Below are 12,364 nucleotides of genomic sequence, written 5' to 3'. Positions count from 1 at the left end.
TGAGCAAATGCATTTTAGGGGACATAGCTATTGCTGCTGCAAATTGATGTGGCTTTGCTAATGTCAGTGAAGGCAAGCTAACTACTAACTGCCATGGACCTGGTGCTAGCTATGGCAGATATACGTCTTCAAAGGGTTTGCTGTGCACAAAAACTGGCCCCCTTCATTTTAAAGGCTGCAATTTTGTTTTCAGTGTCAGTGTTTCCAGTGTCAGATTTCGGCACTACAGGGTATGATATGGTCAGGAGAACGAGGGGCTGACAATGAGCTAGACTTGGCAGCTGCTGCCGCTCAGCCAGTTCCACAAGTCCAAGACACGCTACGCCGCTGGGGGAATTCAAAGTGAAGTTGAGACTTGAAAATACTACTCAAGGGAATAACTGATAGATTTGTAGGTCACATTAGACAATTCCATTTAGAATCTGCTGGAAACCAGTAATTCTAACATATTTATATAAAGGTTGTAATTCTGCTTTGTAGGAGTCTTGGAAACAAGGCATTAGCCCAACAGATTGTAATCAGTCTTTAAAATAAAACTCCTTTCCACAGTGTATTATAACTGGCCCATCATTCTCATACATACTAAGATTCCTGATAGGCTATAACTAATGGGGGACAGGTCTGGAAAGACCTACATACCTCTAAAACCACACAGACTAATATCATCAAAGCGTCTCACAGAGGATGTCATAAATTACAGCTTTATATACTAAGCTTTAGCTAAAACCTTTTGGATAGAGAGAGATAAAACATCACAATTTTTTCACAAATTTTGTTTCAGATAAAATCCCCAAAGACTGAAGGAAAATGTTCAAATGCAGCTAAGTGCCTCAGGTAACTAAAACCCATTAAAAATAGAGATCTAGTATTTAAGTCTTTTATTTAAATGGTTTTCATTTGTAAATCTTACCTGTGGGACCAAGCCTGCCTTTAAAGGAGCAGAAAAACCACACAGCAGAGCAATGCGTACATGCATGAAGAATGACTTGAGAAGCTCAGAACTCACCCAGTGAAACTACAACTTATAGGCAAGTATTACTTAAGTATTCACTGAGAGAAGAATATGTCTTACCAATACAGTTGCCTAGCGCATCTTGTATAAACCCATTCATACACTGTAGCTTGGGTCGGCAACGGAAAGATCCTGGAGTATTCTGACAGATAAAATCGGGGGGGCAGTTATGAGTACCAGTCTCACATTCGTCAATATCTGGTACATCACAAAAAAAAATTGTTAGCGGGAGTTTGACAGAAGCTTTTTCATCACATTTAAAACATAAGACATAGGTAAAAACGTCAGACAGATTAACCCTCCGCGTACCTTCATGCAATTCACTGCAGCGACCCAGGATCAATCTGACCTACTACCTCAAACAGCATCTCAGTAAAAACAGGTAGAATAAATTAAGGGGGTTTTAATTATTTCATTGTTAAGATTATATATGGGGGAGGGATGTTTTTTATGCTTTACAAGTTTACATCTCACAACTGAATGATTCAAAATTATCATAGAGCACCTGAAGCACCATGTTCAGCAGTGTTCAGCGTTGATTCAGCACTGTGCTTATACATAGGCTCAGCTTTAAAGTCAGTAAGATTTCATTTTATGTCCAAGTGCAATTTTAATTTTAACCTTAGATCCAATGCAGACGTTGTTCACTTCTTTCAAAAGTTAATCAATTGGCCTTGATTCTCATCCATATTAAGGCTTGCAATATCCTTGCATTATTGTGCTTTAAAATGCACATAAATATGATTTCTGCTCACTTCAATATTCTATTCCAGTTCAAAATAGACAATAAATATTTGTGAATATATGGTTCAGACAGAGCAGACAAGGCTAATAAGGCTTCATTCACAAATGTAACCTTGTCCACATAAAAGCAATTAAAATTTAATGTTTGCCACCTTTCAATGGGATGAAATCTCCTAAAGCTATTAAAATACAGAAACTTTCCAGCAATAGGATGCCTCAGGTTTGCCATTTATGCAGTTGAGACAACAGCAGATGCAATTGTTTATCCCTAGAGCGTTGTGAGACGTAAATAATGATTGTGGAGCCTGTTTTAAGTTTAGGATGGTTTAATACTGAATAGGGTTCAGCAAGGCTCTGTATGTTGCACAACTCAGTTATTTTACTTGGCATTTAAAGATCATACAGGAAAATAATCAGTTTTCTATTTTCATTGCTATTAACATAACATTAATAATTAACATTATTAACATATCTTATCCAGGTAAGACATTTCTAACATTAATGGTGTGCATAATTTACTGCCTGTACTCCTTTTTTTCCACCAGAGAAAGATTGTTAATACTTGCTGGTAAGCTATTTGTCGGTCTAAATCTGATGTCATTCAAATCAGTAGAAATTTTACTTCAAAGGGATCAAAGTTAGACCATGATACTTTGAAAAACATTGTCTGTATGTTCCGCAGGTTTTGCATTGGAGTTCGTTCATCAGCTTTTTTATTCACTCTATTATTCATCACTGATCAGTCCCTACAATAAAACCTTACCCAGAATTTTGGTTGAGTTAATTTACTCAGTGGAATGAAATTAGTATGTTTATAAACAATTCTAAGTTCTGGGGGAATAGACGTTCTCATAGTGGAAACCAATTCCACATCAAATAGAGTTTGCTGCTGATGTATATCTCTGCAGAGGTAGCATGTCAGGTGAAGTTATGGATGCACATAACCGCATACTTTGAGCTAGATGCAACTTGAAATCAATAATTTCTTTAGTAAAAAAAAAAAAAAAGAAAGACTATTACCCTTGTGTTCAAACATAGCTAGTCAAGAACAATGCTTTTAACCATTTTTCATTTTTAAATCCTTAAGAATGTTGTGATTAAGAAATTAATCCCTTTGTACCAAATTTAAAGCTCCGGAGGATAAAGGCTTACTTTTTTACAAAAGATGCATCTACCTTAGTGTCTTCAAATTGTAACACCTAGTCGCTCCATTTGCCACACTTCATTTCACGCTCCAAAGTGTGCAAACTTGATTCTTTCAGGTGAAACTAAACCATCAGATATGCTCCAAGAGCAGCACTTAGGCACTCCGCTCACTAATGAGCAACCAATTCACAGGACCAGACTAGAGCTAGCCAGAAGTAATCACCAGAAAAATGTGTATAGTGTGAGTGCTGGGCCTTCAAAATCAACTGTTTCAGTCCCCAGACCAGCTCCTACTGCACCACACAAATTGCCAGTGTAAAATAAATGTAGTTATCTCTCCTGGAAGTCTTTGTAGTAGTCCACAGACAGTCTGATCTGGTGTCTACAAGGTGACAGGTGGAAAACTACTGTCCCAGAAGAACTAGCACTGTCTGTGTGTCCCTGTGTAACTACAGCTTACACAAGTATTTATCCAAAGTAAAAGAGCATGACATAATGATGTACTTATTTTTTTTACTTAACTCTGGAAGATTTCCGTTTCTCTGCACAGGACGTACCTTTGCAACGACTGTCATCCGTTAGTTCATAACCAGTTCCACAGCTTGTGTCCCGCTGACAGCGAAAGGATCCTAATGTATTGACGCAGGTTTGTCCAATCCCACAGCTGTGTGTCCCAGTGATACACTCATTAATATCTAGAATATGCAAAAATGATTTTTTTTTAAAAGAAGAGAGAGACAGACAGTAAATAAGAACCATGAAATCACTGGGAAGAGATGAGGTCAAAGGCTCACTGTGGGCGCACCTCCAACCAGTCCTACTTAAGAGCATCAGGATACAAAGAATGGTGTGGAATGGTACACACCCACAACATGTGTACTCATCTCTGTTGTCAGAGCACGAGCCAGCAAAGACATTTTCACCCTGTTGGTAACAGGACTCATGACTGCTGATTCACTGTACTTAAGAGAGGAAGTTGTATTGAGTGAGAGCAAAGGGCCAACATCATCTGAGTCCAGTGGCATACGATCATAGTGACTACATGAATGAGGTAAACTTTCAGAAATCCTTCCCTTGCTCTGCTACCCACCAACATATGGCTTAGCAACTCCCCAAGCCACAAGGTGCAACTTTCCACTTTATAGCTACTGACAGACATTTCTTTTGTGATTTTTTTAATTTGCCTTTTGAACGCATAAGAAAATTTGGCATCCACATGTATCGAATGTAAAAGTTCTTTCTTCCTTTTTTATATTTCACACTAGGTTAGTGTTAATCTGACCAATCATCAATATCTATTTTATATTCTGAAGTTTGTATCTGAGCTACTTACTCCCTTTTCAGCCAACGACAGAAAAATACTCCTGATGAGTAACGCTTTTCATCCTAGAATAGCTACACAGAACAGGTGAGATGAAGTGTGCCATGGAAGTACTTATTTCTCTCAGTTAGCAACAAAAGGAGCCTAGGCTGACTAGCTCAGAAGCAAATGTCTACATTGCACATGTCTGAAGTCAAGTGCGAAGAGTTCTATCCCAACCCATTTCATTTTATGTACCTTTAGTTCTTCCAGGGGAAACTTAACAATTCTTCCACCTTGACTATTCCCGTGCCACTTATGATATCCAAAACTTTCATCCTTTCTGTCAGTTGTGTCCTTAGCAAGCTGAAGAATCCTACTCTATTTTATCTGCCTTATCAATTACTATCTATGATTATGAAAGAGAACAGGTATTTTATTTTGGCTTTATCCACAACAATAAATTCAAGATCTCCTGGCTCTTCTCCACTTTAAATCCTCCATCTCTTCTACTGATTCTTTCTTAACTCCATCTTCCCACAACTCTCATTCCAACACTCCATTTAAATCAACTGTTTACGATCTCATGTCTTTCCCCAGCTGGCATAAACATATTCTGACCTGTTCTGTCTGGATCTTTTTTTATCTATTCTTGCTCTTTTAAAACACGGATGTTGATAATTGAGGCAATGGCTTTATTTCTTTTACCTTCACAGTTGACACCATCTGGTTGAAGCTGATACCCAACAAAGCAGGAGCAGACGTAACTGGATCCTGTGTCTCTGCACTGCTGAGAGCAAGGACCACCGCCTAATTGGATATTTTAAGAAGTCTTATATAATTAAGAGGCTTTTCACAAGAACTGAAACAAACCATTAATTTACAGGATGCTTGCTGATTTATTTAGAAAAACAGATAAACACACACATATACAAAAGAAGGAAAGTGTTAAACACGGAAAGAAGTGTTTGTAATCACTGGACCTAGTGAGGTGTGTGCAGGAGTCACAAAGGATGTGAAAGACAAGGTCTGGCAGACAGAAAGAGAGGATACTATAGGAAATTTATGCAAAATTTGGCTCATCATTAAGAAAACTTACGTGTTAAAAAGAAATTAATATTAAAATCATTTAATATTGTCACAATAGAGAAAAGGTTATATACTTCCAACTGTTTGTTGTAGGAGTATTGATACTCCCTAGTACAAATAGAACCTGTCACCTTCCACTTTTCAGAGTGGCTGGAGAGGCATTAAGCAGAAGGTTTGAGCTAAGCACAATCAATGCGGACAAATGCAGCTATACTACTTTAAACTTTTGAGTGAATTAATTTTTTAAACGGCAACAATTTCTAATGAGGTCATTAATACACCACTGAAAATTAGGTCTGTATACCGTCCTGGCAAAGGCAAGGACATTAGAAGGAGCCATAGTCTTGTGGTTGAGATGGACAGCTACTGCTTTCTGAACCTCTGCTAATTCTGTGAGTTCCTGTCAACCACCGTCAAACGTATTGTGGAGGTGGTGGAAGAACAGAATTATTTCCATGCATCATGAAGGTGCTCCAAACCAAACTGCTGGGAAGTTCCACTGCCTAGGAAATACAAGTTTCCCCTGGTGAAGTTTGGAAAATTACAAGTAATTTTGGCATGCCAAGTTTATCAGAAAATATACTGTAGACAGAAACTCTAATTTGTAATTAGTCATACCAATCCGTCTCTTGCAGGCAGCTGATTAACTGACAAATGCAAGAACTGATTACAAAAAGAAATAATGCTAGGAAAATATATAATGCATTTTTCTATGCCATCTCTTGTAATTAGCAGCTAGAGACAAGGAGGAGAGCCAGTGTTGGCTTTGACTAGCTAATGACCTAGTAGACATTTCCATCTTCTCTACAGTGTAATAGCTATACAACATGCAGCACAGTAAATCACCTCTCAACTGGAATATAAGTCTATTAAATTGATTTTGTCCTAAATACATTACTTAGTTCTGAAATGCTTGTAGAAAATAATAAATCACTGCTGTTTTAAGTTTATAGACATGTAAATCACATGTGACAAGCAATAAATCAGAATACTTAACAGAACAATAACCCAATAACACATTCTTCCCAGGAGGCAGAACAGCCTGACTAATGAGGACAATAGCCGCTTTTCTTCCTTTTTTTTTCAGGTGATGCATCTCAAAAGGAAACAAGTTTCATTTCATATTCAATCACTCTGATCATCCCAAGAGGAGAATAAAAGAATGCACATATTCAACATAGGATCTCCATGTTCTGAAGAATCCAGAGTACTCCACGGGTTCAATGGGTAACACCTCTGAGGTATTACCCACTAGAAGTTAAATAAAAGTTAAATGTATAGTCTAAGTTTCAGTTGGGTAAGACGAACTCCACTATGGGAGACAATGCCTCGCTTGTATTTAAGAACTATTGAGGCATCGCATAATGGTCTACTATTTCTTAGAAAGGATCTTCATTCTGTTATTTTTACCCATAACTAGCCTAGGCAAAAGGTTTTGGCTAATCTCTAAATCTACGTTTGCTTCGCTTTTATTGGAGGCAATCACAAAAGAGCTGGCTAACAGGACTAGTCACCTGACTTACCTCTGCAGCCATCATGCAGATAAGGATCTTCTTGGTCTAGTTCTTCCTTTGAAATTTCAACTAAAAAGAGGAGAGATAGGTGTTAGAGGAGAAAGCACTTTTCTTCTCACAGTAAAAAGCTGCCTGCTTGGGATGGGCCTCAGACCAGGGTTTTGGATAAACCAGGATAAAATTAAAGAGAATTATTTACATATTTTACAGCTATTTCATACTTAAATTTGACATTCAAATGCACATGGCCATGGGGCATTTTCCATCTGACTCATTCAATATGAAAGTCACGCTGTGATCATAGATTACATATGGGCTGAGATTTTCAAATGCAGGTTCTTACCATGAGGCTTTTAACCAGAGCTTAACCTCATTTTCATAAGACATGTTGTTGAGGCATGCTTGGCTTCCACTGACTTTATAGTAGCTTGGGGTACTCACAGTTTTAATGAAAATCAGATTAACCTCAGTTATTTATTTAGACTTTATTCCAAAAAGAACTCCACACCCAACTTTTGGGCACCTACATATGGCATTCTTTCAAATGTACTTTGTATGCCTTAACTCGGAGAGTTTTGATCAGTGGTACTTCTGCATGTGTCCTGAGAGTTCTTTCTGTCCCCACAGAGGACGTAAAAGGGCTGAATACATCCACTGCCTGAACCCATTGCTTGCCCAAAGGACTAGCTAATGGACTTCCTCCAATCCTGCCATTTTGAACACAGCGAAAATGGTAGGTTGGTAGCGAGATGCGTAAAAACACAATCTCAAAATACTCTGGTTATTGAATAGGAAGCTTAGTCTTATTTCAGTGATTGTCCATAAGCCTATTTAACCAGCGGTCACTTACAAGCAAATAATACATCACGGATGTGAAAGCAAGTTTTTGTGCAGTGGCCCAAAACTGGGTTGGTACATTGAGCCCTCAAGCGACAGGGGTACATTTTGGTCACATAGAAGCTAATGAAATCAGTCTGCCCCAGTCTGGTTTGATTTTGTAGAGGTGTCTGGGGACACAGTACCGGAGATTACTCTTTACATGACTAAGAGAGTGTCATACAGGCAGTCGGCTTGCCTTGCCCTCTGCAGCAGAGTGCCTTGCATGCCTTGCTATTGCATAACACATACACAAGGTGCTAGTCCAAGCAGCTGCCTTACAAAATGGAGACTGATCTCCCCTTCATGACTGACAAAAGTAACTATTCATGTTGCTCGCTCTACCTTTCTACAAGCAGTTCTTGCTGTTGATAGGGATATTTGACATACGTTCAACCACCTGCTTGTTTCTTAGTTCAATGATGAGAACATTGTCGTGCCCTGCTTGTCGACATAGACCCATCTTTGCAATGCATAATGGTAATTATGTGTGCCACAATAACCATGCTAACCATATGCATAATGGTTATTATGCGTGCCACTTGATCACAAGGGTAAGTGGGGAAACACCGTATGTTGTGCTCACAATTCTGGATTTTCAGGTATTGAAATATTTCTCATGTCATGCAGGTACACTGAGTCTGCAAATTTTTGCTATTAGCAGACTGGTCTAAGTCCAAGATACCTACCAGTCCAGTCATTTCAGACAGTGCTAACGGACAAGGGGAATTCCCCTGCTGAGACAGCAGTACACTAAGAAACTGGAAGGGCATTTCTAAATGTTACTTGATAAGGGTGTACATTGACACAAGCCAGGTTTCAAAAACCTGAAACAAGTCTGTTAACACAGTGGCTCAAGCAGACCAATACAAGCTTTTGTGATGGGGTTTGGGTTTAAGTGACTGATTAGGATGATGTCTCCCAAAATCTGTCACTGGTGATTTGCAAGCCGGAGTGCATGTTTTCAGCGTTCAACTGCCCACGAAGGAAGCAATACTCTACAGCATGACTTTTTTGCAATTTCAGGTCTGTATGCTAAGTGAAAGAGACAAAAAAAACCCCCAACGACCCAACAGCCCAGGTCTGTAAGGGTCAGTACGTCCGCACTCATTCTCTTCTGCTCTATGGACTAGGTATGGAGAAGGTGGCAGGAGCTGCTGCCATCCAGATGCCCCTCTCTTCCAATAATATCCAGAGAAATGCAGATACTATGTTTCCCAGAACATTCAGTTCTCCCAGACAGTCCAGGCAATTCAAGCGCCCCCCGGTTTGTGGGCATTTGCCTCTCACACAAAAGCAAACATCTGAATTCCACAGAGTTGGCAAAGGCCATCTGGCTTTTAAATCTAATTAAAAGTATCAGTTGTCAATTTTCTGTTTAATTAGGAATTTATCAGTAGGAAAAATGCTATTAAAAATTAATAGCTTATACTCTGTTTCCAAGGAAAGGATCATTAATGGCCACAATAATCTGTCTTACAGTTAAGTTCTGATAACAGGAACTCAGTGACCACTCTCTAGCTCTTTTAACCTCCTGTGGTATACAGGGTTTCAGCTATCACTAGCCAGGAAAATGAGCTCCAATACACACGCGTCATTAAATTACTCAGAGAAGATCTCAAGTTAGAGAAATTCCAAGAGAAACAATTTAAAGTATAAGCAGTCCTTGTAGTACCCCATATCATTTTGTGTATCACTCTTTTAGAATTTGCAACATAAAATACCTTGCTCCTTTTTAGGAGCATCATCACTGATGGACATATCAATGCCTTCTTGACCCTTCACACAGCAAGCTCTGAAGACAGTTCCACATTGGTAGCCTATCTTTGGGTTGGGTTCACAACTCTGTCCTTGAACTTGGGCAGCCTTTCCCAGCAAACAACAGTAACAGCATATCTGTTTCAAAAAAAAAGAAAAAAAAAAAAAATGTCAAATCCTATCCCTTAACAAATCAATGCAAATTTTGTCAGTAGTGTCAATAGTATTATCTCACTGTGGCAAACTGATGGAATTTTATTTTTCTGCAAACTCTTTAAGAACTCCTGGTATACTTAAGACTCAGGCATTTTAATCTGTAACTGAGTTCAGTGAGCTCTGCATCTGGCCTACATAGAGCCAAGCACAGAACCTGGATGCAGTTCTCACAAATATTGGGTATGTGTGAACGTGAGATGTGGAGGATCAGAATAGTCCACATATGTATATGGAATTTCATCGCTCCCTGTCCGCATAGCAGGGTTTCAAACACCAGCAAACAGTGGGAACTCAACACCTCTGCTTCCCTTTTGTGTCCAGTTCGATTAAACTGGGACATGATCAATGAAGTGCATGACTCAGTTTATAATTAAACTGCCTACTCAACTTCCCAGCAAAAAATATCCCTCTCTGAGCTAACAGACAAGCAAGAGAACAAACATGATTCATCCAAGGTTAGTGTTAATGGGTCATAAAGAGAAGCTATTCTGCTCTGAAAAAGAGACTACATGGTCAAACATTATTTAAAAGCACCACAGTCCTGACATGGCTTCCAGCAGTGAAAAATGACCTGCCTCTTCCAGACCTGCTGAACTACGGAATACAGGAATGCATCACAGAAGTGAACACAGGACAAGTTAATCCCATGGAAGTTTCCTTTTATTTTAAATTGAGGGGACACTGACGATTTATTCAGTTTTCTTCCTCGCTGTTAGAAAGCAGTACAGATGTTTGGTTCTCTGGAACTGGTGTCTGCCAATTGCTACTGTCATGTAAAAGCAGATTCAAGCTTTTATTGTTAATTTTGTTATTCTTGCAGACTCTTTTTTGCTTGAAGAAAATAGTCTACACCACTAGGCAGAGCAGGTGGAATAAAAATTGAACTAAATTTCTGTAATTTGGTGCTTTAAGCACCGCACCTATTGAAATGAAGGCAACTATTACATTCCTTTCACTACTTTGACATGTATACCCCTGCCTATATACTAAGTTTTCCCTTGTAAGGTATTATGTATGTCTCTCTCTCTGTACTGCAGTGAGAGGTTCTTTTAAAACCTCGAGCAGCATGGAAGTAAAATAATAAAACCCTTTTTCCTTGTTTCTTCAATCTTTTTTTACTTTGCACACTGTATGTAAGCATGCTATTTTGTACTTTGTCTTTTACATACACAATTGAATCCCTTCCCTGCTGCAGAATGCTGTATGGCATGAATTCTCCCCTCCTGGCCAGTGCTAGGGTGGTTTTTTCATGCTCACCGTAATGTTGATACATGTTTTCCCTTATTAAATACTGTTTGGTGAGATGGTTTTTAAATACCCACTTTTTTTACTTGGTACTCCAACTACTTCCATCCAGTGGGGGATGCTCTGGTTTCATCACTAATACATCTGGGATATTTCCATCTTTTCTGGCCTTTCTGGATGACTTCAGAAATAAATACTTGATGATCTCTTCCAAGAATTGCAACATTTCTGAGTATCTATTCTAACAGGTCTAACATTTTCCTGTGGCATCCTTCTCAAAGTTTCTAACATCTGTCTATAATTTTGTTGGATTTCCAATTTTCACAACCATAAATTAGAAGACAGAAATGAAAACTGAGCTGAAGATTAATTGTTTGACTTGAGCTTGCATATTTTCGATAACTAAATCTTATTTAAGTTACTGAATACAGCTGATGCCTTGCCAGATTTTGACATTACATAATTCTGGACATCCTCACTGGCTTCTACTATTAGGCATATGAATTGACTCAACCTATTCTTCTCTTGCTACACAATGCTCAAATTGGGAGGTACAGAGTTTCTCTGGATTTTTTTGTAAAGAATGATTGTTAATCTTTCCATTCTTGAAGTGCTGAATAACCTTATGTTCTTTATTTTTTCCAGGTTGAGCCACCACTTTAAAGACCTCTGTCTCCACCTAATGTAAATCTTCAAGTACAGAGCTTCCTAAGTGCCATGGTTTAACCCCGGCCAGCAACTAAGCACCACACAGCCGCTCACTCGCTCCCCCTGCATCAGGATGGGTGAGAGAATCAGAAGAGTAAAAGGGAGAAAACTCGTGGGTTGAGATAAAGACAGTTTAATAGCTAAAGCAAAAGCCATGCATGCAAGCAAAGCAAAACAATGAATTCATTCACCTCTTCCCATCATCAGGCAGATGTTCAGCTATCTCCAGGAGAGCAGGGCTCCATCACATGTAACCATTACTTGGGAAGACAAACGCCCTAATTCCGAACATTCCCCCCTTCCTTCTTCTTCCCCCAGCTTTATACACTGAGCATGATGTCATATGGTATGGAATATCCCTTTGGGGTCAGTTGTCCTGGCTGTGTCTCCTCCCAACTTCTTGTGCACCCCCAGCCTCCTCGCTGGTGGGGTGGTGTGAGAAGCAGAAAAGGCCTTGACTTTGTGTAAGCACTGCACAGCAATAATGAAAACATCTCTATATTATCTACACTTTTTTCAGCACAAATCCAAACCATAGCCCCATTACTAGCTGTTATGAAGAAAATTAACTCTATCCCAGCCAAAACCAGCAACACTAAGTCTTACAATGTGTGTAAGAAACTGCATCTTCATTTAACATAATTGTATGCATTGAACCATTTGTTCCAACCTGTGTTTATTCTAACTGTGCATGATGCTTCTTGATTTAACATCTTGATAATGATAATAATTTATGCTGCAATACCACAGCCAAAA

The 12,364-nt window shown here is 39.0% G+C and overlaps 1 protein-coding gene across 9 annotated transcripts in view; it reads right to left on the bottom strand.

Moving 5' to 3' along the window:
* Positions 1 to 12,364, bottom strand: part of FBLN1 (fibulin 1) — a 79,285-nt gene that overhangs the window by 40,607 nt on the left and 26,314 nt on the right. For all 9 annotated transcript variants that reach the window (XM_075760376.1, XM_075760357.1, XM_075760363.1 and 6 more), the window contains 5 exons: positions 9,406 to 9,577; positions 6,815 to 6,874; positions 4,911 to 5,012; positions 3,460 to 3,597; positions 1,073 to 1,210 (listed from right to left, as the gene is read on the bottom strand). In XM_075760376.1, the coding sequence (XP_075616491.1) occupies positions 1,073 to 1,210; positions 3,460 to 3,597; positions 4,911 to 5,012; positions 6,815 to 6,874; positions 9,406 to 9,577 (610 nt within the window). The remainder of the gene's footprint in view (positions 1 to 1,072; positions 1,211 to 3,459; positions 3,598 to 4,910; positions 5,013 to 6,814; positions 6,875 to 9,405; positions 9,578 to 12,364) is intronic.

Source organism: Balearica regulorum, chromosome 1, assembly GCF_011004875.1.
Source record: "Balearica regulorum gibbericeps isolate bBalReg1 chromosome 1, bBalReg1.pri, whole genome shotgun sequence".
In the NCBI taxonomy this organism is placed as follows: domain Eukaryota; kingdom Metazoa; phylum Chordata; class Aves; order Gruiformes; family Gruidae; genus Balearica; species Balearica regulorum.
The sequence above is the reverse complement of the archived record's forward strand: the minus strand, read 5'-3'. Positions and strand labels throughout refer to the sequence as shown.